This window comes from Momordica charantia, assembly GCF_013281855.1.
Source record: "Momordica charantia cultivar OHB3-1 chromosome 10 unlocalized genomic scaffold, Mcharantia_2.0 BLBB01000010.1, whole genome shotgun sequence".
Taxonomy (NCBI): Eukaryota; Viridiplantae; Streptophyta; class Magnoliopsida; order Cucurbitales; family Cucurbitaceae; genus Momordica; species Momordica charantia.
The window spans coordinates 8,198,782-8,224,253 of NW_028275158.1; the positions used below are offsets into that span (position 1 = coordinate 8,198,782).

At 38.6% G+C, this 25,472-nt stretch overlaps 2 protein-coding genes across 2 annotated transcripts; one reads left to right on the top strand and one right to left on the bottom strand.

Annotated features, from left to right (window-relative positions):
• The first annotated feature begins 2,375 nt into the window (after nt 1–2,375).
• On the top strand, nt 2,376–5,936 carry LOC111012886 (putative 2' cyclic ADP-D-ribose synthase BdTIR). Its single transcript, XM_022287185.2, has 4 exons — nt 2,376–2,950; nt 3,045–3,192; nt 4,902–5,047; nt 5,730–5,936. The coding sequence occupies exons 1-4, from the start codon at nt 2,745–2,747 to the stop codon at nt 5,794–5,796; spliced, it is 567 nt and encodes a 188-aa protein (XP_022142877.1). The 5' UTR covers nt 2,376–2,744; the 3' UTR covers nt 5,797–5,936.
• Nucleotides 5,937–22,329: 16,393 nt separating this feature from the next.
• Nucleotides 22,330–23,306, bottom strand: LOC148208481 (uncharacterized). The gene is made up of 2 exons (XM_088118763.1): nt 22,906–23,306; nt 22,330–22,768 (listed from the first exon to the last, which is right to left on the bottom strand). Exons 1-2 carry the CDS (start codon nt 23,304–23,306, stop codon nt 22,330–22,332), a joined length of 840 nt encoding a protein of 279 aa, XP_087974889.1.
• Between the last annotated feature and the right edge of the window lie 2,166 nt (nt 23,307–25,472).

Consider the following 25,472-nt stretch of genomic DNA (forward strand, 5'->3'; position numbering starts at 1 on the left):
GAAAGCATAGTGACAAACTATAATTTATACATATAAGAGATGGAGTTATTCAAGGAGTCAGGTAGGTTTGAAAGGAAAAAAGAAAAAGAAACTCAATATGGTTCAAATTTAAAATAATAAAAGAGGAAAAAGGAGGGAGAACATAAAGACAAAAAGAAAAAAATTCAAAGAATGAAGAAAGAGAGAAATCCCTTTCCGAAATATGACCATACAAAGGAAGAAAAAAAAAAGGAGAATTGGGAATTCAAAAAGTGCAAAAACATTTTAAAACTAGAATGAATAAAAGTGAACTCTGAAATGACCAAATTTTAAAAAAGAATAAATAAACAATGAAAAGAAAATTTAACTGGCCACAAATTTGAAAAAAAAAATTAAAATATTTAAGGAAGAATCACAATATTTTCTTTCCTTCTAAATTACTAATACCTTATTATTATTATTTTTAGTACCTGAAGGTGAGTTCTCACCACCTATCAATCAAAAATAGTTGTTAATTACCATGGAGCTAAACTCTAAATTTCTAATACCTTTTAATTGTTAGGTAAATTCTTAAAAGAAAAAAAAAAGAGTAAAACTCATGTTGGTTCATGTTTTAGGTTTTTGCACTAGAGTAGACACTATGATAAAACTTTTTAAAAGAAGAATATAATTTTGATTTTTGTATGATTGTGTATTTGGAGTATTTTTTTAAGAATTATTTTCACTATAAATATTTTTTTATTTTAGCAATTTTAGAAAATAAAAATTAATTGTTTACTTAATTGTTTTTGTAAAAAAAATAAAAAATAAAAAATTTAAGAAGAAAGAAAGAAAAAAAATTAGAAGTTGCATTATTGAAATTTTAGTTTAAGCAAATGATCCTATTAACAATTTTACCAGGATTACGCAAGTTTTAAGAGATAATTTCTACCATTTATATCCATATGTTTATTTGAATTTGTGGGGTTGGAATATGATCGCGTCAATATTTTTAAAGTTCCATTTTAAAACCAATTAATAATAAGAGAAGTAGTCTATTTATTTTATAAACTTTTATTGTGTTGAGTCTCTATCTTGTGAATGCGAGATTTTTAACAATTTAAAAGTATAAAATATAATAATAGGAGTAAAGTAATGAGTTATTGTAATTTTATATTTAATTAAATATATGGTGACACATTCTTCATTTTTTTCTTTTCATATGAAAAGATACATTTTTGAAGATGATGCTAATTCTAACTTCTTGGAGTGCAACATAACAGCATACTCCTATCTAATTCTAACTTCTTGGTTAAGATCATGTTAGCTTGAAAATTTTCTTGAATTCAAAATTTTGGGTTTAATTGTAACACTTATTTTTTATATAATTTGTGGATTAAATTGTAACCAAACGTTTAAGGTTGTGTAGTGATTTATGCTATTTTTTTTTTCAATTTGCCAATGGAATTATATAACAACAAAATTTAAGTAACAACTTTATAGATTTGGTGGGAAAATTACTCAAATTGAAAGTTTGGAGCGATAACAACAGGTCTTACCATTTATGGAAGTGTAACGATGCAAGCGCCAAGGAATCCTAACCGATTGCTTAAACCTTTGAACCCGTTGTTCCAATATGAACCTGATCAAAGTTAGGCACTCACCAACCATCTATTTTCATGATTCAACTTTTTGACAATACCAAAAATCATTATTCAACTATTTGACTACATAAAGGAACCAAAGAGGGATTTTCCCTTCCTTGATCTATATATGATCTATCTTAGGAATGGTAAGGGGAAGGTTATTTTTGTATTTTGTCAGTACAGCATGAAGAGGTGAGAATTCGAACTCATAATTTTTTTTCGTTTTTTTTTCACAAAGGGACCTCAAAAAGAACATAAGTACAATATGATATAAAATTCATAAACATGTGAAGTGCACATGAGTAATGGCTATCCTAAACAGGTAATTAACGAAGGTCCTTCTCACTTATGCCCCATATTCCCAAGAAATTGCATTATAAATAGAGGTGTACATGAATTGGTTTGGATTAAGAGATTTTCTTCCGCGAAATAAATTTAAATTTGGTCAAGCATCCGTTAACAGAGACTCAACGTATTTCTAATAAAAAAGCCTCGTATCGATAAAGATAACACTACTTTACTCATATACCATAGATCTCTTCTCCGATCAACTGGGTAGAACTTTGTTTGCATCCTCAACACACCCCTTTCTTCCGGCCACAATAGTTATTTAATGCATGATAAAAAATTAATTCTCTGTGACAACCATAACCATTTCAAAAAGTAAGTTGCATTCATTCAACATTAATAAATATTAAGAAATCACCCAATAAAAAAATCAACATGAACATATAGACAAGGGATATAGATTATTTCCATACTTTATTTTCTGATAAGGAAAATATATAATGTTAATTTGTAATTGAATCACAGCCTCGGTTGCAGGAATTTTCCCAGGGAAAGAGTCTTGATACGAAGTAGGTTCAAATAAATATATATTTTGAAGCCCACATTATAAACATTGCCCCGCTACGTGGTCAAAGGTTCATTTTACTTTCTTCGCCGCTTTAAAAAATAAAATAAAAGAATTCCTGTCAATTCAACCCCAGTATACTCGGTTTGATTTTCAAACGTCGTCTTCTCAAACCACTTTAATTCTCATTTCTGTTGTGTCTTATTCAGCCCCCAATTTTATATAAACCCATTCTCAAATCTTCTCCACCAAATTCAAAACCGAAACCGAAACCGAAACCGAAACCGATGAATCGTGTGGGGGGCGCTGTGCAGAAGATAACGCCAAGCCAGTTTCTAGCTCAGCTGGGTAAGATGTCGCTCGCAGACCAAAGGATCATAAAGCCATGCGATGTATTCATTAACCACAGAGGCGTCGACACGAAGAAGACTCTCGCCGCCCTGCTCTACGACAGGCTTCTCCGCTTCAACCTCCGCCCCTTCCTCGATTACAGGCAGATCATTACGTTATATTCTATTTTAGTCTCTAAACTTTTAAAGTTTATGTTTTATTTTAGTCTATAATTATTTTTTTTTCCTAATGGGTAGGAACCTGAAGCCTGGAGAGAAGTTGTTTGATGAAATTCATGGGGCGATTTGGCAGTGTAAAGTTGGTGTGGCTGTGTTTTCGCCTCGTTATTGCGAGTCTTACTTTTGCCTACATGAGTTGGCTATGATCATGGAGTCTAAGAAGAAGGTGTGGCTATGGATTTTATTGGAATTCCTTTTCTTTTTGCTTATTCACATAATCGCACGTCCTCATTTTCTGAAAAGTTTTAAATGTTTATATCAAATTTATGAAAATATCGATCTGTGAATGAAATTTTTCTAAAAAATTCATAAAAAATATTTATTATTTTTAAATAAATTAAAGATTATTAATATTAATATTATGTCTATATTGGTAATATTTCGATGATTATTTTTATATTTTGTTGTTCTTTTACAAGATGTTGATGGAAATATCGAAGAAATTAATATCTTAATCAACTCACTTAAATTTCTTTTTTTTTAATTAGGGGTCTTAGGGCATTTAATAATGATTTAATTCAGAAATTTTGAAAATTAAATATTTGTTAATTATTTTATTTTCTTTGTTTTACAATATTACTTTATAAATAAGAGGGTATTTATGTGAATGACCCCGTAAGGAAGGCACATATGTCACCTATTTTATACCTATCATTTTTTTTATAGAAGATATTTATACCTATCCTTTTCCTACGTATTTTATTTTTAAAAAAATATTGTTAAACTTTAGCAAATTTTTAAATATTTAAGAAAATAGATTAAAAAAAGCTACAAATTTTTTTTTGAGTTCTCAAAATTTGCAAATCTTAAACCTTTATTTTGAAAATAGTTATAGACATCATTGTGGACTGAGAAATCTACCGATCATACCGTAGATTATGGGTTTTTACCATCCATTTATTAGTGATTAGGGTTTTTATTATTTTTATTAAAAATACTTTTCAAGTCTTAGTCCAATTTTGAAAACTATTTTTTAATTTCCTAGAATTTCAATAACACTTTTGAAAGTAGATTATAAATCAAAGAAAAATGTTAGTATTATATAAGACTTTTGAGGAAAAAAAAAACGTCATTAAATGAACCTAAGGTTTTCCTAGAAACACATGATACAATATAAATAAATAATGTATACCAGATTTGTTTTAATAGAATAGTATTTGCAGCTTTGGAAAAAAAAGAATAATATTTCCAGACTTTACAAACTTTAATAATAGAAAATTTATCTTCAAAGTATTGTAATTTAATTTATAATTATCTCATTGAATTTTAAGATTATTCTAACACTTGTAATTGTTATAAGATGAAAAATGAAAAAAAAAAAAAATATTTGTCAATAGAAATCTTTATAAGGCTGTTGGTAACTTCTTGTTCTTTTTTCCATTTATTTTTCACTTTTTTAATAAATAAAAATAAAATTATGTTTGGTAACTATTTTTTGTTTCTTATTTATTCTTTTTCATAAAAAAAAAGAAACAAAAACTTGTTTAGTAACTATTTATTGTTTCTTAAAATTATAAATTAAAAAAGTAAAAGTTTTATAATTAAAATAATTTACATTTTTATGTTATTTTTATTTTTTGATATTTATCATAGATTTTACAAGTCAAGAATAATAGTAAAATGATGTTTTTCTTAATATATTTTTGGACCAAAAAAAATAGACATGAAAAACAAAGAAACAAAAAATTTGATTTGGTTGTTTTCAAAAAAATTATATACAAGTTTGTAACCCGTTATTAAAAGTGAAAAATAAGAAACAACAAGAGTTATCAAATACTTATATTAGACTAGTAACCAAGAGAAAACAAACAAAAAAATTAATGAGATTATAATAAATATTTGATTTAAATTTTCTTTTTGATTATTCTTAAACAGGTAATTCCTATCTTTTGTGATGTCAAGCCATCTCAACTTCGCATAGAGGATACAAACGAATATGCATCAGACGAGCTAAGGCGATTCAATTGGGCTCTCGAAGAAGCTAAACAATTTGTGGGACTCAAATTTGATTCCTCAAAAGAGTAAGGAAATGAAAAAAAAAAAAAAGAAAAAAGAAATAGAGCCTAAATATCTATTTTTATTCATAATATTCATGTCATTTTTTTGATCAGTTACACTTTTAACTTTTAAAAATAATTAATACTATTTTCTATATATGTATTAAAAGTTTCTAATCAAATCTTTACCATGGAAAAAAGCTAGCAGCTTATTATATATTAAGATTTTCCAATATTAAAACGTAGTTAATTTTCTATGTATAATTAATCAGTGTTATTTTCTAGAACTATACCCCCCATCAATTCATGAGTAAAACATTATTAATAAATCCCACCAAAAATATGCTAGTGACCCCAAGGATTTGATTTAAAAATTTAATACACCACATACAAAAACAAAATTTTAAAAGTTTAAAAGATATAATTTAACAATAATACAAACTCCACTAAAATAATAAAAGATATTGATAAAAAGAACTCTTCTTCTATCAAAGAATGAATTAGTAGGTTTTTTTGCCAGTCGAGACATAACTCGACTGATTAACATAGTTGATTAAAAAGTTAGATGTTCGAATTCTATCTCTACAGACTGTTAAACTAAAAAAAATAAAATCGTAGAGTTTGTTTGTTTGTTTTTTTTTTTTTTTTTATATACTTATGGCAAAGTTTCTTTTTCCTCTAAATTTATTTCATTGGTTTTTCTTAGGACCTTATCAGAAGTTGTCACAAAGGCTTCGAATATTGTCATCAGGAGTTTGGATGAGATGGACTGATGGGATGAAAAGTTGGCCAAAATCTAACAGTTCTTTATTCTTTTATTATACATCACCGAATAATTTATAATAATCTCTCTCTCATACAATGAAAGTGTATTATTATTATTTTTATATAATTATAATGAAAGTGTATTATAACTAAGACGCTTTGTTTCTTTGATTATAATAATACTCTTATTTTTTTTTTAATTTTTTTGTTACTTTGCTAAGTAAATTTTTCTTTATATTTTTCTTGCTCATTCAAAATATAAATATTATATAAATACCCTCTGTAAGTTACATGTATTAATTTCAGTAATTAAGTCTGGAACCATTGACCTAAGATTTATTTTAAATGCAATAAGAATATTATTATTTTTTCCTTTTTCCTTTTTGCAAAGGTAATAGGATGCTTTCACAACAAGAACCAACTACCATAAATAGATTGACTCAAATATAATATTTTGAGATATCAAGTCCGACACCAATCAAAATAAAATTAAAATCTTAATAATATATTTGGTTTGAGTCACTATTTATTAGATATCCAATAAATGAATTAAATTTACCCAATCCATTAGCTTAAACTTTTGGGTTGAGTGGTGGTTTGTTCATTCTTTAGATGGTATTAGAGCGGGAGGTTTTGTGTTCAAACCCTGCGTTATTGTTCCTCCCCATGAGTTATTTTTCTTATGCATCTTTTTCACTTTCTAAGTTGATTTTGCACGATTCCTTTGAAAGTCCTGTTATACTAGTAATATAGTAAGTTGTTGCAGTTGTAGATATATACTTCTCAGATCGAGTTATAAACAAAAGACACATGTCGGTCCCACACTTGTATTTTTTTAAATACCCTAAAATATAGGAAAACCGAAAATATCTTTTTAAACGGGGTGGTAGCCTTGAAGGTGAGTGGCGGGATGGTGGCTTGCAGATCTGATTCGTGAGAAAGACGATGGCTGTGGGGCGCATGAAGTTGGGTGAGACCAAAAGGTAGAGACTCCTAAAACCCTAACTTCTCTAACTCAAGTAAAAAATTTTATCATTTACCTAGTAATAATCTTATTTATTCCCTTATTTTGGAATTTTAGAGGGGTAAATTTCAAAATCTACCCCAACACATTTTTAATATTTTTTTCTCAACTCTCAATTGCTTATTAATTTTAAATTAGATTTAAGTTAATTATTTAAATTTCATTCATTTGATTAGATATAATTGATTCCATAAAACGAAGACTCGTTGTTTTTGCTATTAGTTAAAAATCCTAAATCTCTAAAATTATGCGTATATACTTAATTGGTTACAAGGCTCTATTTGTCTACAAAATATTTTAGAATTTAATGGAAAAAATTAATTAGCAATTATTACGATATTGTATAGGTTTGGACATTTTTTAAGATGCGATATTAATTTTAGTCATTACTACAATTGTCCTTAAAATTAAAGATATCTCTGCCCAATTCAAAATGCAAATTAAAACATCCAAAACCAACCACTAGATTTGTTGATGCGCATTTTTTGGGCAAGTCCAACGTATGTACAACGTAAGTGCCATGTTCGGTTTCACCGCTTACCTCTACCAATACCTGAAGTTGGGAAAACGAGTGGAGCCCAAACAAATACTAAATAAAAAGAATGAAATGGGCCTAAATACACATTAAAGTCCAATTTACCTCTTTTGTCTTTAGGTTTTGTTTTATAATAATTTTTTTTTTGTTACTAGCGGCTCACCTCAATTTGATACTTGGCTGTGAAGTGTTTTTGTGGCATTGTGTGGTTGCACACATATGTGAGTGGCCGTAATGGTGTTATTTGGCGGAGAAGAAAAATAAGAATGTGGGCTTGTAGAGCATTCTCCACAACCCGTGTTAGTGAGGTTTTTCATTATGTACTCCTAATAGCTATTGTCGTAGTGCTTAGCTAGGTGGTCATTGTTGTGGCATCTAGGGAGAACTTTAAGCATTTATGAGACTCATTGTATTTATCCTAATATCATAGTAGAATCCATTGTCACTGACGATTGTGTTTTTCACTGACGAAATGTGGAAGGGGAAAATATTATCGGTAAGTAAATTTTCCCAAGTGGTATTAGAGCTGTAACGTTGCAGCATCATGAGATTAAGTGAAAAGTCACATCATTACTTCGAGGGGGTTTTGAGATTTGATGGGGAAAATTTTAGGTTTTGGAAAATGCAAGTGACAAATCTTCTTACATACAAGAAGATACACAAAACCTTGAAGGAACGATAGGCTGGGATGATAGACAAGGAATTGGCGTTGATGGATGAACAGGCCGTAACGATCATCAGGTTGTGCTTGTCAATGAATGTGACAAGTCTCGTGGCGAATCAGAAAATAGCAATGGGATTGATGAAGGCGCTGACAACAGATATGAAAAACCTTCTACCAATAGCAAGGTTATCTAATCACGAGATATTTTAACATTCACATAGAGGAAGACACATCAATGAACTCCCACATCAATGAGGTCACTCAACTGATGAACTAGTTGGAGTCGATGGAGATCACTTTTTCAGAGGAGATGAAGGCCATAAAGTTGTTGTCTTCTTTGTCGGATAGTTGGAAAACGATGAAGACGACAGTGTCGAATTCGTTGGGAGACAAGAGTCTGAAATTTTCAGATATCTGTGACACTCCAATTACTGAGAAGATTCGCAAGAAAGGAAGTGGAAGAATTTTGCATCCACTCCTAATGGTGAGAACCATTTAAGAGTCAACATTGATAGCATAGAGTAAATGCAAAGGGAAGATGAGATGTGGGAAACAACAGGGATATAACTAGAGGAGTGGGAGCGGTGAGGTTGAATGTTTTTACTGCCATATGAAGGGTACATCACTTCAAGAAACACAGTAGGATCAAGAAAATATGGACACTCCAGTGCAAAAGAGCAACCATTTTGCTACTACCTAGCCTTAAAAAATTCAAATTCAACCAGAGCAAGTGCTTGACATTCTTACGCCGCATCATGCAAACCTAGTTCAACTCGTATTCCAAACTACTTTTAGTTGTTTAGAAGATTAGGCTAACCATTGCATATGTGTATGAACAATTGGAATCCTAAGTAAAATAATCAACCAATGCAATGAACAATTGGAATCCTAAGTAAAATAATCAACCAACCTTTGTTTAATGAGTAAGAGGTCTTATGTTTAAGGTCTTGTTTTAGTACTTTATTTCTAACGCTACTTCTCATATTAACTAAACAAAATCCATTTTACCCTTTCTAATTCTACTTCTCATTTTAACTAAACAAAATCCGTTTTTCCCCAACAATTTGAGTATTGGGCTAAAACTAGTTTCATTACTTAAGTGGCCATATCCAAGAATCAATTTAAGAGTGCAATCAGTTAAGTTAAACAATGTAACGCTGACGCTCTACTTCCTCGATAGTTATGTAGTTGTTTTTCTAAATTGGTTAAGGCATACACAGAAAGGCTAAAATGATAATTTAATTCATATTTAAAAGAAATAAACCAATAAAAGATGAAGAAACAGAATTCTAAAAGCAAGAAAAGTTTCACGAGACGTAAGTACACAAATAACAAGTTGGAATTAATACATCTCAAGGGAGAAATATAAGAATTCGACAAAATCTAGCCTAACCATTTCTTTTTCGAACTGAGGGGAGTAAGAACTCGCAAAGTTCAAAGTTCACACAAATCTCAATCTCTCAAAGAAGTTCACAACACTCACTCGTACATTCTAAAGTTAAAGTAAAAGGAAATAATGGAAGCTCCCAACCCATGCTATATTTATAGGGCTTCCATGAATGGTTAGATAGTTGGGATTTTTTAGGGATTTGACAGGTAGATTACAAAGGGTTTGACTTATTCAACCACTGATATTGTCCGTTTTGGACATAATCCTACTCTACTTTTGACTTCATCCAAAATGTCTCATATCATGAATCACCACTTTTTCCTAACTTTTGTTTGCACTCTTTACAAATCCAGAATCAGCCATGTTTCTGTTGAAAAATAGAGTATTTACTTCGAAAATGCAACAAAAGCTACTATTTTTTTTAAGTTACGCAGGAATGAAATGTGTGCTAAATTAATATTCATAACTTTAACTAGGCACAATATAGACACTATTTACATAACTAAGCCTCGAAATCACATGAGCTAGATACCATTTTATCCTTGAAATCAAGGTTATCACATTCCAACACTTATTTGGAAATTGAATATCAATTTAAAAAATGGTTCAATGTGTATCTATATAGTTACCAACTAAATATTTAATTCAATCTAAAATCATTAGTTAATTAATAATTAACATTTTGTTATGAATTTTGTAGTATTATCTTTAACAATATTATATAATTTATATATAATATTATATTTTACATGTTTTAATTTAAAAAAATGAAATGAGTTTGTAACCTTAAATAATATATTTACCAAAGTTTTTATATATTTTTGTTACGTAGTTCTGCATTTTAAAGTTTCAAATTCAAAATCGAAGAATCACTATTTGGATTTGGAAACAATTTTCAAAAAGAAAAAAAAATGCAACATACATATTCATTGAATCGTGGATTTAGTGAATCTAAAAACGACAAACAGAATTCGGATATTTAACCAGCATAGTATTGTCATTTAAAAGTCACACCACTGTCATGGGCAAAAGTTTTCTTTAACAACGAATTATATTTCATTATTTTAGATGCGTTTCTTATAAGTAAACGAGACCTAAATGCATTTCTAATTAACATTAATTAAAAAATAATTTAATGATATTAATTAGGTAAGGGAAGTCAAACCTTCATAGAGTTTCCACACTTACAATATCAAAATTAAAAAGGAAACATAAGAAAAATGCGTACCATCTCAAATGTGAATGGTTGGATCTCGCCAACCAATTGTAAAGTTAGTTACAACCCCACTCTAAGTTTCTATTTACGCCCCTACATTCTTAAATTTATGAAATCATTACAATAAATAATTTAAACCCCATCACTCAACTGTAACTTCAAAAAATCGTTGAAATATAAGAGGTGTTCTAGTTAAACTCTAAATCGTAACTTCTAAGCTAACGGCTATGTGGTCTAACTTAGATGAAGGATTTGAACTCATGACTTCTCTAAGAAAGATGTTAATTACAGCTGAGTTAAGCTTAAGTTGACATCAAAAATAACTATAAGATTGTTACAATTATACTAATCGATAAATTTATAAAATTATTACAATTTAATTTAAATATTAACAATGTTATAATATTAATTCGAGCATATTTAGTGGATACATTGGACATCTATTATCCTCTTCTGATTCCTAATCTCTACAATTGATATATTTATCTATATAATTTTTAAATTCTAAAAATTTAGAGGACAAATCAGAAATAAACCTTCTTCATAGCCTTAATCTTTTTTCTTTTATTTAACTTTTTAAATTTAAGACAAATTAAATTAGAGTTGCGTGTTGTTGACCAACTCTGTAATACAGAAGTATTTTTTTTAAGTATATTTTTCAAAATGTATATATTAACTTAATATGGAGGTAGGTTTTCTCCTTTTTTTTTTTAATAATAATAATAATACGGAGATAGTTAATGTATATTTTTCTAACATTAATTAGTTCTGAATGTATTTGTTGAATTATAGTTAATTAAAGTGTACCAATTTTATAAACTTATCGGTATAATTGTAATAACCATAAAGTTGTTGTTGCCAACGTGAGGCGAGCTAAGCTAAGGGGGTAATTAGGTAATTAGCACATGATTAAGATGTTAAGGTAATTAACCAAACCCACTATTTGTCACGTGAAGATTTGCCATGTGAAGAGGAAAATTCAAATTGCACCCGCCAGACAAGATATGACGTATCAACACATGGAAAAAGTATTTTGGCCAACCAATAGGATTGAAGCGTGTGTATAAATTAGTTACAAATTTGTTAATTCTTTATTCTTTATCTTTTCCTATTTTGTGCAAAACCCTAATGTCAGGGTACCTCTGCCGTATAAAAGCAAAACACTGTTCACCTCTGTTTATTCAATTAATGAAATAGCAGCCTACTCCTCCTAATGTGTAACAAATTTTACTTGGTATCAGAACCTGCATTATGACCAACGTCTTCTCCTCTAATACCTCTTCTATGAATTCGGCAAACCCTACCTTCAACACTCCATCTTTGAACCAGCTACTCAACCAGGTTACAGCCATTAAATTAGACCGAGGAAACTATTTGTTGTGGAAGAACCTAGCATTACCCATCCTCAAGAGTTATAAACTTGAGGGTTATCTTTATGGTGAGGAGATTTGTCCTCCCAAGTTTATCGAAGCAACGCCCACTCCAGGTGACTCCAACACTACTGAAGGAACTTTGTCAAGCTCTGTGGTTCCTGCTACAGCCGTGGTGAATCCCAAATATGAAAGGTGGGCGACTGTTGACCAGCTTCTTTTAGGGTGGTTATATAACTCTATGATCCCAGAGGTTGCAACTCAGTTAATGGGTCATGACAAGGCTCAAGATCTGTGGGCTGCTGTGCAAGAGCTGTTTGGAGTACAGTCACAAGCTGAAAAAGATTATCTTCGGCAAGTGTTTCAACAAACTCGAAAGAGTTCCTTAAAGGTGGCTGACTATTTACGTATTATGAAATCTCATGCAGATAACTTGGGTCAAGCTGGGAGTTCAGTGCTCACACGAACGTTGATCTCACAAGTTTTATTAGGACTTGATGAAGAGTATAACCCAGTCGTGGCTGTGATCCAAGGGAGAAAGGGAATTACGTGGTCAGAGGCACAGTCAGAGTTGTTGATATTTGAAAAGAGGTTAGAGTTTCAAAATTCTCAAAAAAATACAGTGTCCTGTCTCTCTGAATATGGTCAACAACAACAGGAATGTAAATGGAGGAAATCATCGTCAAAATAGGCTCCAATCCACAATGGTCCACGTGGGAGTGAAGGTAGAAATAGAGGCCGAGGTCGATATAACAACAATAACCGTCCAATATGTCAAGTATGTGGAAAAATTGGACATTCAGCACTAGCTTGCTATCATCGATTCGATAAAGGATATGGGAACCAAGCACAAAGTCAGAACAAGAATTTGAATGGGTCTATGGATGAGGCAGCTCGTAACCAACCTATGCAATATGCCTTTATTGCTTTTCAGAACTCAAATCCTTTCTTGGCCAGCCCAGAAACTCTTATAGATCCTAATTGGTATGTAGACAGTGGGGCATCCAATCATGTTACTGCAAATTATAATAGCATGGTTCAACCCACTTGTTTATGTAGAGAATTGTACAACGATGTTTACGAACCCAGCTCGAACCCGGTCTTTGGCGCGGCCTGAACCGTGGAGTGTACCTGCACAAGAGGGCAAACTCTCCAACGATCAAGTCAGTATAAGTCGGACTCAATATTCAGTTCGAGGTGAGATTCGATACCTGAGTGTGAAATGAGGCCCTCTATTTATAGGTGGTGGGTCTGATAGTACTCACGACCGGCGGTTACCTTTGTCTTTTTTCATGTCGAACCTGTCGGGTTTGAACAGATCGAACCCGTCCAGGTCGAACCACGACTTTTTAAACTTAGCCCTTTTTACGGACAAATCTGGTCTCCTCGACAGATTCGAGGTGGACCTGGAATGCTATTTTATTTCTAAGCACCACTAAGCGTCTTCCACGTGTCCACGATATTTTTATCCCCAAACATTGGCCCCTTCTCTGTCAGGTTCGATCTCGATCTGACAGATAAGTTACCTGATTCAAGTTAGGACACGTGGCGACTTCTGATTCGTAGAATAAATATAACCGTTGTGGAAGTGGAAGATGTTTCGATCTGCCAGGCTGTCGGAGCACTCGAGTATTCCGACGTTACGAATTTCGAGATGATCCCAGCCACTCGTTCATTACACGTGTACGGCGTAGAGACTTTTCCCGTTAGCTATAAATAGTTCCGAGACTTCAGGTCCAACCTTACGCTTCCTGAATTTTTGGAGTTCGATCTGAAATCATCTCGAACCCTCTATAGGTCAGCCATTCTCGTTTTAACCTTTATTTCGAATATGGTGGTTTTCATGTCTTCCCCCTCGAGTAGTGATAGTCTAGGTAGCGCAGGTCGGACTATAAGTAGTTCGCCCCCTCAGCCAAGTGACTCTGGGGAGGATTTAGCTCGTAGGTTAGAGTCCGAGCTGGAAGAGGTAGAGAATTTTAGGTTTTCTGATGATGGGGAAGATAGCGACACTTCCACCTCGAGCCAGGGTTTGGAATACCCTTCGAAAATGCCTCAGCACTATATTGGACCCCTCCGTAGGGGGTTTAGTATTCTGGATGACATCATTCTTAGAATTCTAGGGGAAAGAGCTGACAACCCTCTAGAGGGAAGCAGCATTCAGGCAACACCTAGACTTTGATGGGTTTGCCAAGGACTTCAGCGACGCATGCTTCAAATTTTTGATGAAGGGCATTGCTGCCGACATGCCTCATCTTCAGATTGACTTCAGCGATCTGAAGAAGAAGTATGCTGAAAAATGGGCCTCTGAGCCTAATAGCACTCCAGGCCCGAATCTTTGGTGGAGAAGTACGTCAGAGAGCTAGACTCTGACTACTCCGATCTGGAAGAAGAAGATGCTCCTAGTAAGGAGCAGGTCGAGGTCGGCACTACTCAAGAGGAGGTCCCCTTCGCAGCAGGGCGGATCCCAGGAGGTTAACCTTCTGGGTTCTCAGGGTGAGTTGTCCTCTCACCTCGGGAGTAGTTGATGCTTCTTCTCTCTTCCTTTTCTGGAATGCCTTCGAACCTTTGTATTTTTTGTACAAGTTTTTGGGCAGAGCTTCAAGGTACACAAGCCTTGGCTCTGTCTTTTTATAATGAAATTTTCACTTCTCCAACTCTCGTTCATCGCGTTCTATTATTCTCTTACTTTTTCCTTTAGCTTTTGAACTTACTTTTGTAGAATTGATCACATATAAATAATTTCATCTCGCACCTCTAACTCATAAGTTTAAAGGATTGAGTTTGGAAGGAACTTTGTCACATCGCACCTTTTACTTAAGGTTTGAATTTGAGAGTTTCCTTTATTGAATTTAGCATTTCTCCTCGAACTCGGAAGTCCAAGGGATAACATTGAACAATTGAACTTTCCACATCGCACCTTTAACTTAGATGTTCAAAGGATTGAATTTTTAAGTTCATAAGTAATTTTGACATCGCACCTCGAACCCGTAGGCTTAGAGGTTTGAATTTTATGAATTTTACCTTGTCGATAATTACTTTGCCAGGTTTAATTTTTATGGGAGTCTTTGATCCCCATTTAATTTCTGATCAAACTCGGAGTCATGAAATTAAATAACTCCCCCATTTATTAAAGTTCCCTCCCCTTGAAAATTTTTACAAGTCCATTTTAGGACTTTTTGACATTTCAAGGGTAATAGCGCTTTAAGTGTTCTGCGTTCCATGGATGCGCAAGTATGTTTCCTACCAGATCGGCCAACATGCACGTTCCTGGTCTGACTATGCCCTTAACCTCGAACGGTCCCTCCCAGCTTGGGTCAAGGGTGTCACAATCGCACTTTAACGGGACTCAGGAAGCGATTGTGCGACATTTGCTTTCACCCTCTAGCAAGTCAGCCAATGCGGAAACGAATAGCTGGTGGCACAAAGGCTATATGTCGCAACCTCCACCCCCGTTCTCGAGAAAACGGTTTTGGAAAACGAGGTTAGAAAAAAAGGTTTTGGAAAACGTTTGTAAGCATTTTGGAAGTTGTTGTAAGCTTGAATGCAAGAGTATAGATTAGCGGCAAGAGAAGAATACAACGCAATGTAGGGAGGATGACTAGGTGTACCCCCCTAAGGTAGATTATAAAGCATTTTGTCTTTGGCAGGCGTGAACATGCAAAGTGGCGAGGAGTCACTCGCCACCAAAAGTACAAGGAAAACTAAATAACAAGTAAAACTAAATACATGACATGAAAGTATGTGGAAAGAGGTTGTTATGGGCATGCGGCCACGGGCAACAGGCCCTGGACAAGCATGACCATGACATTCTCCCCCACTTAAATGGTTGACGTCCCCGTCAGCTGTCGCTGCTCGAACTCTTCAATTGTTGCTGCAGCTGTCTTCAGGTTTTCAGTACGCTCCCAACTTATCTCTTCATCTGGGAGCCCTTTCCACTTGACTAGGAATTCCTGTACGTCCCTTCGTGGTCTTATTACTCGGCGTGTTCTTTCGGCGAGGATTAACTCAACTTCCTTGTCAACCTTGTTTGTCAACGTGACTGCCGGACGGGTTACTTCGTTTCGTGTAGGGTCGACAGTGTCGGGGTGGTAAGACTTCAAGTTGGTCACATGGATTACTGGATGGACTTTCATCCACGGGGGTAGTTTAACCCTATAGGATGTCTTGCCCACCTTTGAAAGGACGTTGACGGGTCCTTCATATTTTCGCACAAGGCGTTGGTCTTTGTTACCTCGGAAACGAAGTTGTTCAGGTCTCAGCTTCACAAGGACTTGATCTCCTGCCTGGAATTCTAATGGTCTTCGCTTTTTGTCTACCCATTTTTTCATGTGTTTAGACGCCTTCTCGAGGTATGCTCGGGCCACTTCGGTGGATTGACGCCATTCCTTGGTGAAATTGTAGGCTTGAGAGCTCTTGCCCACATAAGGATGGTCGACAACATAAGGTAGCACAGGTTACCGCCCGCACACGATTTCGAAAGGGGTTCTTCCCGTGGTGGTGCTTTTATGGCAATTGAAACAGAATTGGGCTACATCGAGCATCTGGATCCAGTTCTTTTGCCGAGCATCAATAAAGTGGCGGAGGTACTCTTCTAGCATACTGTTGAAGCGTTCTGTCTGTCCGTCTGTCTGTGGGTGATAACTCGAAGAGATGTTGAGATTGGATCCCAATAGACAGAAAAGTTCTGTCCAGAATGTCCCGGTGAAGCGTCCGTCTCTGTCGCTCACGATGCTACCAAGAACACCCCATAGTTTCACAACATTCCTGAAAAATAACTGTGCAGTCAGTTCGGCCGAACACATCTTTGGAGTTGGAATAAAGGTAGCATACTTAGAGAACCGGTCAACTATCACGAGGATCGCTTCTCTCTCTCCGACTTTAGGTAGGTGGGTGATGAAGTCGAGAGACACACTCTCCCACGGTCGTGATGGGATTGGCAGGGGTTCCAGTAAACCTACAATTTTGTTTCGCTCGACCTTGTCTTGTTGGCAGATGAGACACGTTTTGGTATACTGCATCACGTCGTCTCTCAAGTTCGGCCAGTAGTAGCCTTTCTTTAACAGGGCGTAAGTTCTCTGCCATCCATCATGGCCTGCCCACATCGTGTCGTGACATTCTCCAAGTAGGAGCTTCCTTAAGTTCCCAGAACGGGAACATACAAACGGTTACCTTTGGTGAAGAGGAGGTCATTCTCCACCCAAAACTGTCTAGTCTTCCCTTCGTTGGCCAACTGAATTATCGCTTGGGCAGCTGCTCATTCCATAAGTTCTCTCGGATGGCTTCACGAATGGATGCAGTGAGCTTGCTCGCTTTTAGGTGAGCTAACATGCACAGGGTCGCATGTTCGCTCTTTCTACTAAGGGCATCTGCCGCCTGATTTTCTCGACCGGGCTTATGTTCGAACTGAAAATCGAACTCGGCAAGGTACTTTTGCCACCTAGCTTGCTTGGACGACAACTTCGGTTGGTTGAAGAAGTGACAGACTGAGCTGTTGTCGGTCTTGACAACGAACTTGGCCCCTAGGAGATATTGCCTCCAGGCCCTCAAGCAGTGGACTACTGCTAACATCTCTTTCTCGGAGGCGGCATACCTCCTTTCAGTATCATTCAACTTCCGACTCTGGTATGCAATGGGGTGACCGTCTTGGAGAAGCACTCCTCCCAGGGCGAAGTCTGACGCATCAGTCTCGACTTCGAACGGTCGTGTGACGTCTGCAATTCCCAACACCGGCCCCTCCATCATCGTCTTTTTCAAACTCTCAAATGCGGCTTGACATTCTGGGGTCCAGTTCCACTTCTGGTTCTTCTTCAGTAATTCCGTTAAGGGCCCGGTCCGTTTCGAGAATCCTTCCATGAATCGCCTATAGTAATTGGCTAATCCGAGGAATGAACGTAGTTTTGTGATGGACGTCGGAATCTTCCATTCTTGAATGGCTTTGACCTTTCTATCCTCCATGCCTATTCGACCACATTCTATGACATGACCCAAGAAACTGATGCGTTCTTGGGCAAACGAACACTTTTCCCGTTTAACATATAACTGGTTCTGTTTGAGCTTCTCGAAAACAAGCTATAAATGTACCTGGTGTTCTTCCATGGTTGGACTGTAGACGACTATATCATCTAGGTAAACCACCACGAATTTGTCGAGATATTCGTGAAACACTTGGTTCATTAAGTTACAGAAGGTGGTGGGAGCATTCGTAAGGCCGGAGGGCATGACAAGAAATTCAAAGGCCCCATACCGAGTGACGCAGGACGTCTTCAGTTCATCTCTTTCTACGATGCGCACCTCATAGTATCCAGATCGCAGATCCAGCTTTGAGAAGTACTTTGCCCCATGAAGTTGATCGAACAGGTCTGTGATGATGGGCAAAGGGTACTTGTTGCGGACTGCGAGTTTGTTCAATGCTCGGTAGTCGATGCATAGGCGGAGACTTCCGTCTTTCTTCTTCTGAAAAAGGACTGGGGCCCCATAGGGAGCCTTAGCCGGGTGGATGAATCCAGCATTCAGTAATTCATCAAGTTGTTTCCTCAGTTCAGCTAGCTCGGGAGGAGCCATCCGATAAACGTTCTTGGCGGGCGGTTTTGCCCCCGATAATAATTCAATCTCATGGTCTATCCCCCGTCTTGGAGGTAGATTTTTGGGCAGGTTGTCTGGCATTACATCGGCATACACCTCCAAGACTCGCTGGATTTCTCTGGGAACTGGCTCTTCAGAATTTCTGCCTTCCACAATAGGAATGGCCATGAAGGTCGGCTCGTCACGAGCGAGACCTTTCTTTAGCTGGAGTTCTGATATCATCTTCACTCCGCTTGGTTGTTTGATGTTTGTCTGAACAACTGTGGGATCAGAACCCGTTACAACCAGGCACTTAGCGAGGGGCATGGGGATGACTGTGTGTTCCAGTAGAAATTCCATCCCCAATACTATGTCGAAGTCGTCCATCCGCACTATCACGAAGTCGACCTGTCCACTCCATGTCCCTAGCTTTACTGAGACTCTTTTGGCAACTCCCATGATGGGGAGGGTGGCCGAGTTGACCGCTTTCATCTTTCCTGAGTCTTTATCCCATCGCAAGTTCAGCCGACGTGCCTCGATTTCTGTCATGAAATTGTGGGTGGCGCCAGAATCTACCATACTGCTTTTTGTGGCTTTCTGATTGACCCATGCTTCCACATACATCAGACCACGTTCCAGAGGTTCCTTCACTTCCTCGGCTTTCTTCTGAAGCGCCGATAAGAATTTGAGTGCTCCAATATGGGGGTTGTCATCAGCGTCTTCAGGAGGAGTATCTGTTTCGGGGCCTTCCGGTTCGATCGCTCGGTCGTTCGTCAGTGTGGCTTGAAGGCCCGGAGAGCAGCTCGATTCGGACACTCGTATACTCTGTGCGGTCCCTTACAAATGAAGCAAGATGGTCCTGTTCGATTGTTATTGTTTGGTGGGTTCGACCATCTCCATGTATTTCCCCCTCTCTACTGGAAGAGTCTGCGGTCTCCTCCTCCATTTCTGTCAGCTCCCCCATTTTTAGAGGACCCCGATCAAGCGGATCTGTTCCCACTACTGGAAGAAGCTTGGGTCTTCCTCTGCTTTTGTGATGTATCATTGCTAAGATCGAACAGCCGTTCGGCTGTTGCGTAAGCAGTAGGGATATCTTGTACCTTCTGTTCATACAGTTTGGCTCGGGCCCATGGTTTCAAGCCCTTCACGAAGGCGAAGACCTTGTCTTTCTCGGACATATCGTGGATGTCCAACATCAACCCTGAAAACTGCTTTACATAGTCTCGAATATTTCCTGTGTGTTGTAATTCACGCAGTTTACGACTAGCAAGGATCTCTACATTATCCGGGAAAAATTGGGATCTGAGTTCCTGCTTTAGTTTTTCCCATGTGTCGATGGTACATTTGCCCTCTTGTACATCTACATATCTCACTCTCCACCACAACTTCGCATCGTCGGCAAGATGCATTGTGGCTAGTGTGACTTTCGATTCCTCTGTCACCGTGCTTGTCGCCTTGAAGTACTGCTCAAGGTCGAAGATAAAGTTCTCAAGCGCTTTAGCATCTCGCGCCCCACAGAAGGGCTTGGGTTCGGGAACTTTCACCTTGTTGAACTGAATCGGTCCCCCAACTGGGGCCTGATTTCCCACCGCTCTCATGGTGAGATTTACTTTGATGCCTAATTCGGCAATCTCCGCCCTCATTTCGTCGATGGTGGCTTTGAAGTCGTCGGTCAGCTCACTGACCATCTGCACAATAGTCTTCTAGGAGATGTCTATTTCTTCGACACGCTCCTCCATATGGGTGATTGTGCTCGATGAGCTTTCACCACGCACAAGGTTATCAGTACGCTTAACCTTGTCTTCAAGGGTCTCAACCCGAAGCATTAACTCACGTATAGCAAGCCCGTCTATGCGGGCATTCACGACGTCAATTCCGTCAGCTTTGGTGGAGATCTCATCCAGCCGAGATTCAACATATCTAATGTTGTCAGGGATTTCCCTCAAGAACAACAGCTATTCTTGGATCTCGACGAGTCTGTCGACGTGGGACTTGCCCAACTGTTTTGTCGCGGACATGGTTACTGTTTTCCAACTCGAGGAGGAGGCTCTGATACCAACTGTCACAATCACACTTTAACGGGACTCAGGAAGCGATTGTGCGGCACTTGCTTTCACCCTCTAGCAAGTCAGCCAATGCGGAAACGAATAGCCGGTGGCACAAAGGATATATGTCGCAACCTCTACCCCCGTTCTCGAGAAAACGGTTTTGGAAAACGTTTGTAAGCATTTTGGAAGTTGTTGTAAGCTTGAATACAAGTGAATAGATTAGCGGCAAGACAAGAATACAACGTAATGTAGGGAGGATGACTAGGTGTACCCCCCTAAGGTAGATTATAAAGTATTTTGCCTTTGGCAGGCGTGAACATGCAAAGTGGCGAGGAGTCACTCGCCACCAAAAGTACAAGGAAAACTAAATAACAAGCAAAACTAAATACATGGCATGAAAGTATGTGGAAAGAGGTTGTTATGGGCATGCGGCCACGGGCAACAGGCCCTGGACAAGCATGACCATGACAAAGGGTGCCCACATGACTTTGAATCTTTCTTAAGACCAAATGTCCGACTTAAAAACTTCGGGGTCGAACTCGGGCGTTGTAATGTTTGGCCATTCTTTTTTGATACTCTGCCAAGCGTAGCTGAGTAATTTCCCTATTTTCTTCTAATAAGTCAAGGTTGAGGAACAGCTCTTCCTTGTTCCTTATTGGTTCATACTGCTCTATCCTGTCTGTTGGCATGCTGATCTCGACTGGAACAACAGCTTCAGAGCCGAATGTCAGTGAGAGCGGAGTTTTACCGGTTGACTCTCTTAGGGTAGTTCGATACAACCACAGTACTTCGGGTAGCTCCTCGGCCCATCTACCTTTCCTTGAATCCAATCTCAGCTTAAGTCCACGCTTAATGATCTTGTTTATTGCTTCAACTTGTCCATTAGCTGTTGGATGAGCAGGGGATGAACTGAGATGGCTTATGTTCAGCTTCCTGCAAAAGTCCTTGAACTTTGCATTATCAAACTACTTCCCATTGTCTGTCACGATGACGTTTGGTATTGCAAAGCGGCATACGATGTTTGTCCATATGAACGATGTGACCTTGGACTCTGTGATGTGGGTGAGCGCCTCGGCCTCGGCCTACTTTGTGAAGTAATCCACAGCGACAACGGAAAATTTGGTTTGTCCTTTGCCCAGGGGAAAATGACCTATGATGTCCACTCCCCATTGTGCGAATGGCCATGGGGCCGAGATGGGGGTGAGCAGTTCGGGAGGCTGATGAATAATGTTCGCAAAGCGCTGGCAGTTGTAGCAAGTCTTCACGAACTGCTTGGCATCTCGATCAACGGTGGGCCAATAATACCCTTACCGAACTACCTTGGCCGATAATGGCCTGGCTCCCGAATGATTACCACACACTCCCTCATGAATTTCTCTGAGAATGTAATTCCCTTCTTCCGGAGTTACACACTTAAGGAGAGGCAGGGAGAAGCCTCGTCGGTACAATGCTCTATCTCGGAGTATGAACCGAGCTGCTCTCCGCGCCATCTTCTTATGTTCTTTTGAGTCTTGCGGTGGGTTTCCTTTAATGAATTCCATAATTGGATCCATCCATGTGGGTATTGGTGCGTCAACGTCCATCATGTCCGGCTTCAGAATTGATGGGTTATCCAAGATTTCGACCGGGACCGATCTCGCTAGATCGGTCTCGTATGCCGACGCCAATTTGGCCAGGGCATCTGCATTTGAATTCTCTGATCTCGGAACTTGATTCACTTCGTAAGTTTTAAACTAGGCGAGGTGCGATCTAACTTTACTTAAGCACTTCTCCATCAGGGAGTCTTTTGCTTGATATTCCTCATTGATTTGATTTACGACCAATTGGGAGTCGCTGAAGACCTTAATGTGGGTGGCCCCTAGTCCTTTGGCAACGCGGAGTCCTGCCAGAAGCGCTCCATACTCGGCCTCATTGTTCGAAGTCCGGAAGTTGAAACGCAGGACATACTCAAATCGCATGTCATCTGGTGCGAGCAAGAGGATTCCTGCTCCACACCCTTTCTCGTTGGAAGATCCATCTACGTAGATCATCCACGGGAGGTCGGACTCGGCGGGCAGAGATGGCGGAGTGAGCTCTACGATGAAGTCTGCAACTTCTTTCCCCTTTAACGTAGTTCTGGGCCCGAACTGGATATCGTACTCGCTCACTCCATTGCCCACTTCATCAAACGTCCTGATGTTTCAAGCTTGTGGAAGATGTTCTTCAGGGGCAAATTAGTAAGCACCATAATAGGGTGTGCTTGGAAATACGGCCTAAGTTTTCGGGCCGAGGTGACCAAGGCGAGGGCCAGCTTTTCCATTTGTGGATACCTGGTCTCGGCCTCAGTCATGGCCTTACTTGTGTAGTAAACTAGACTTTGACGTACTCCCTCCAGCTTAATTAGGGCCGAGCTGACGGCACTATCGGACACCGCTAGATACAAGTGGAGCTTGTCTCCCGACAGGGGCTTGGTGAGTAGTGGTGCAGAGTAGAGATAGGTTTTTAATTGATCCAGAGCTTGCTCGTACTCAGTCGTCCACTCAAATGGTCCCTTCTTTCTCAAGACTTTGAAGAAAGGAAGACATTTATCAGTTGACCTCGAGACGAATATATTTTGGGCTGCAATCCTTCCATTGAGGCATTGAAGCTGCTTAAGAGTTTTGGGTGCTTCAATCTCGAGCACGACCTTTATCTTTTCTAGGTTAGCTTCGATTCCACGGTTGTTTACCATGAAGCCAAGGAACTTACCTAAGGAGACTCTAAAGGCACACTTAGCAGGATTAAGCTTAATTTGATATTTCCGTAGAACTTCAAAGGCCTCGGTCAGATCGGAAAGATGCGACTTTAACTGCTTGCTCTTGACAAGCATGTCGTCCACATATACTTCCATGTTCCGACCGATCTGCTTGGCGAACATCTTATTCACCATTCTTTGGTAGGTCGCACCTGCGTTCTTTAGGCCGAAGGGCATAACCTTATAGCAGTACAGACTTTGGTCTGTTATGAAAGCGGTATGATCTTGATCTGGCACATGCATTTTAATTTGATTGTATCCGGAGTAGGCATCCATAAAGGTGACCAGCTCGTGCCCAGCAGTTGCATCTACGAGCTGGACTATCCTCGGTAGTGGGAAGCAATCTTTTTGGCACGCCTTATTTAAATTTGTAAAATCTACGCACATTCTCCACTTCCCGTTAGATTTTTTTAACTAATACAACATTAGAGAGCCACTCGGGATACAGAATTTCTCTTATATATTCAACTTTTAAAAGTTTGTTTACTTTCTCAACAATTACATCACTCCTCTCCTTATTTACAGGTCTTCTCTTTTGCTTTACAGGTCGGAATGATGGGTCTACGTTGAGGCGATGCACCATGATCTTTGGGTCTATGCCAGGCATGTCCTCGTGGGACCATGCAAAAACATCAGAGTTGGACCGGAGGAAGTTGATCAGTTCTTCCCTGTCAGTGGCCCCCAGCTTGGTTCCTATGCTTACTTGTTTCTCAGGACTAAGTAAAGGAACAAGCTCGAGCTCCTCTGTTGGTGCAGAGAACTGCCTTTTGCCTTCCCTGGGTAGGTCGGCTTCTAAGTCTTGTTCTTCAGCACATTTGGCTTGTTTTTCAAGGGCGCATACCGACGACCCTTTGAGTGCAGAGGCATAGCACTCCCTTGCATCTTCTGCTCTCCTCGGACTGTGCCCACTCCATTGGGAGTTAAGTACTTCAAAGCTTGGTGAAGCGTTGAGGGAACAGCCCCAAATGAGTGAATGACAGGTCTCCCAAAGATAGCATTGTAGGCCGACCTCCCGTCAATCACGACGAACTTGGCCATCTGCGTGACTTGTGTATTATCCTACCCAATTGTAACCGGCAAGTCAATACACCCTTTTGGGGAGAATGATTCCCCCGAAAATCCAACCAAGGGTGTTGGATTCTTCTTCAATTGTGCCCTGGTCCATCCCAAAGCAAGATACGTTGTAAGAGACAGAATATTGGCAGATGCACCCCCATCTACCAATACTCTCCGAACCAGGACGTGATTGATGGGAGGTGCGATCACAACTGCATCATTATGGGGCAAGTGGATCTGCTCCAGGTCGGAGTCACTGAAGGTGATGGAGCAGGTCGGCTTCTGCTCCCTAATGACGCACATTTCGCGCCTGGCTTCTCGAGCCAATTCTTTTTTTTTTGTTTCTAGACTGGCCCTCACTTGGGCCTCCAAAGATGGTATTAATGACCGCAAGTCGGTCATCTCGACGAGGCGGCGTCCTTGAATGCTTCCTCTCATCTTTTTTCTCTTCCGAGTTAGACCTCGGCTTGCCAACAAATTTTTTGAAATAACCATCTTGAATGAGGTCTTCAATTTGGTGTTTGAGTTCCCAGCAACTGGATGTATTATGGCTGTGGTCGCGATGAAAACGACAGTACTTATCTTTGTTGCGTCTTTTTGCGTCTCCTTGGAGCTTCTCAGGTCGCTTGAGGAGCTTCTCCATCCCATTTTCATCAATATTGGTAAGTATTTCTGAAATAGGGATTGTGGTTGGAGTATATCGTTCGTAAGGTCGGCCTCGGCTGGAACCACCGTCCGACCTGCGAGAATCAGTTCGGTTCTTGAAAGAAGATGATCCCTTGTCCTTGGACTTGGAATCAGCCTTACCTTTGTCTTGGCTGGACTTCCTCTGGTCGATCTTCTTCTCTGATCGGCCGGTCTTGGTCCGAAGAAGCTCTTGCCCATCAATAACTTTTTTCGCCTTTTGCAAGACCTCGGCGAAAGTAGCTGGAGCCTCCTCTCCAAGTTTCACAGTAAGGGTTTCATCGGCCAGGCCGGTGAGAAAGTAACACATGGCCGAGTCATCGGAGTAGTGTGCGACCTTCAGCTCCTCCTCCTAGAACCTTG

Coding starts and splice junctions, on each gene's coding strand:
- LOC111012886 (XM_022287185.2), top strand. CDS start 2,745: ATGAATCGTGTGGGGGGCGCTGTGCAGAAGATAACGCCAAGCCAGTTT. Junction 2,951..3,044: donor CGCCCCTTCCTCGATTACAG/GCAGATCATTAC, acceptor CCTAATGGGTAG/GAACCTGAAGCCTGGAGAGA. Junction 5,048..5,729: donor AAATTTGATTCCTCAAAAGA/GTAAGGAAATGA, acceptor GGTTTTTCTTAG/GACCTTATCAGAAGTTGTCA.
- LOC148208481 (XM_088118763.1), bottom strand. CDS start 23,306: ATGGTAAACAACCGTGGAATCGAAGCTAACCTAGAAAAGATAAAGGTC. Junction 22,769..22,905: donor ATGACTGAGGCCGAGACCAG/GTATCCACAAAT, acceptor TTGAAACATCAG/GACGTTTGATGAAGTGGGCA.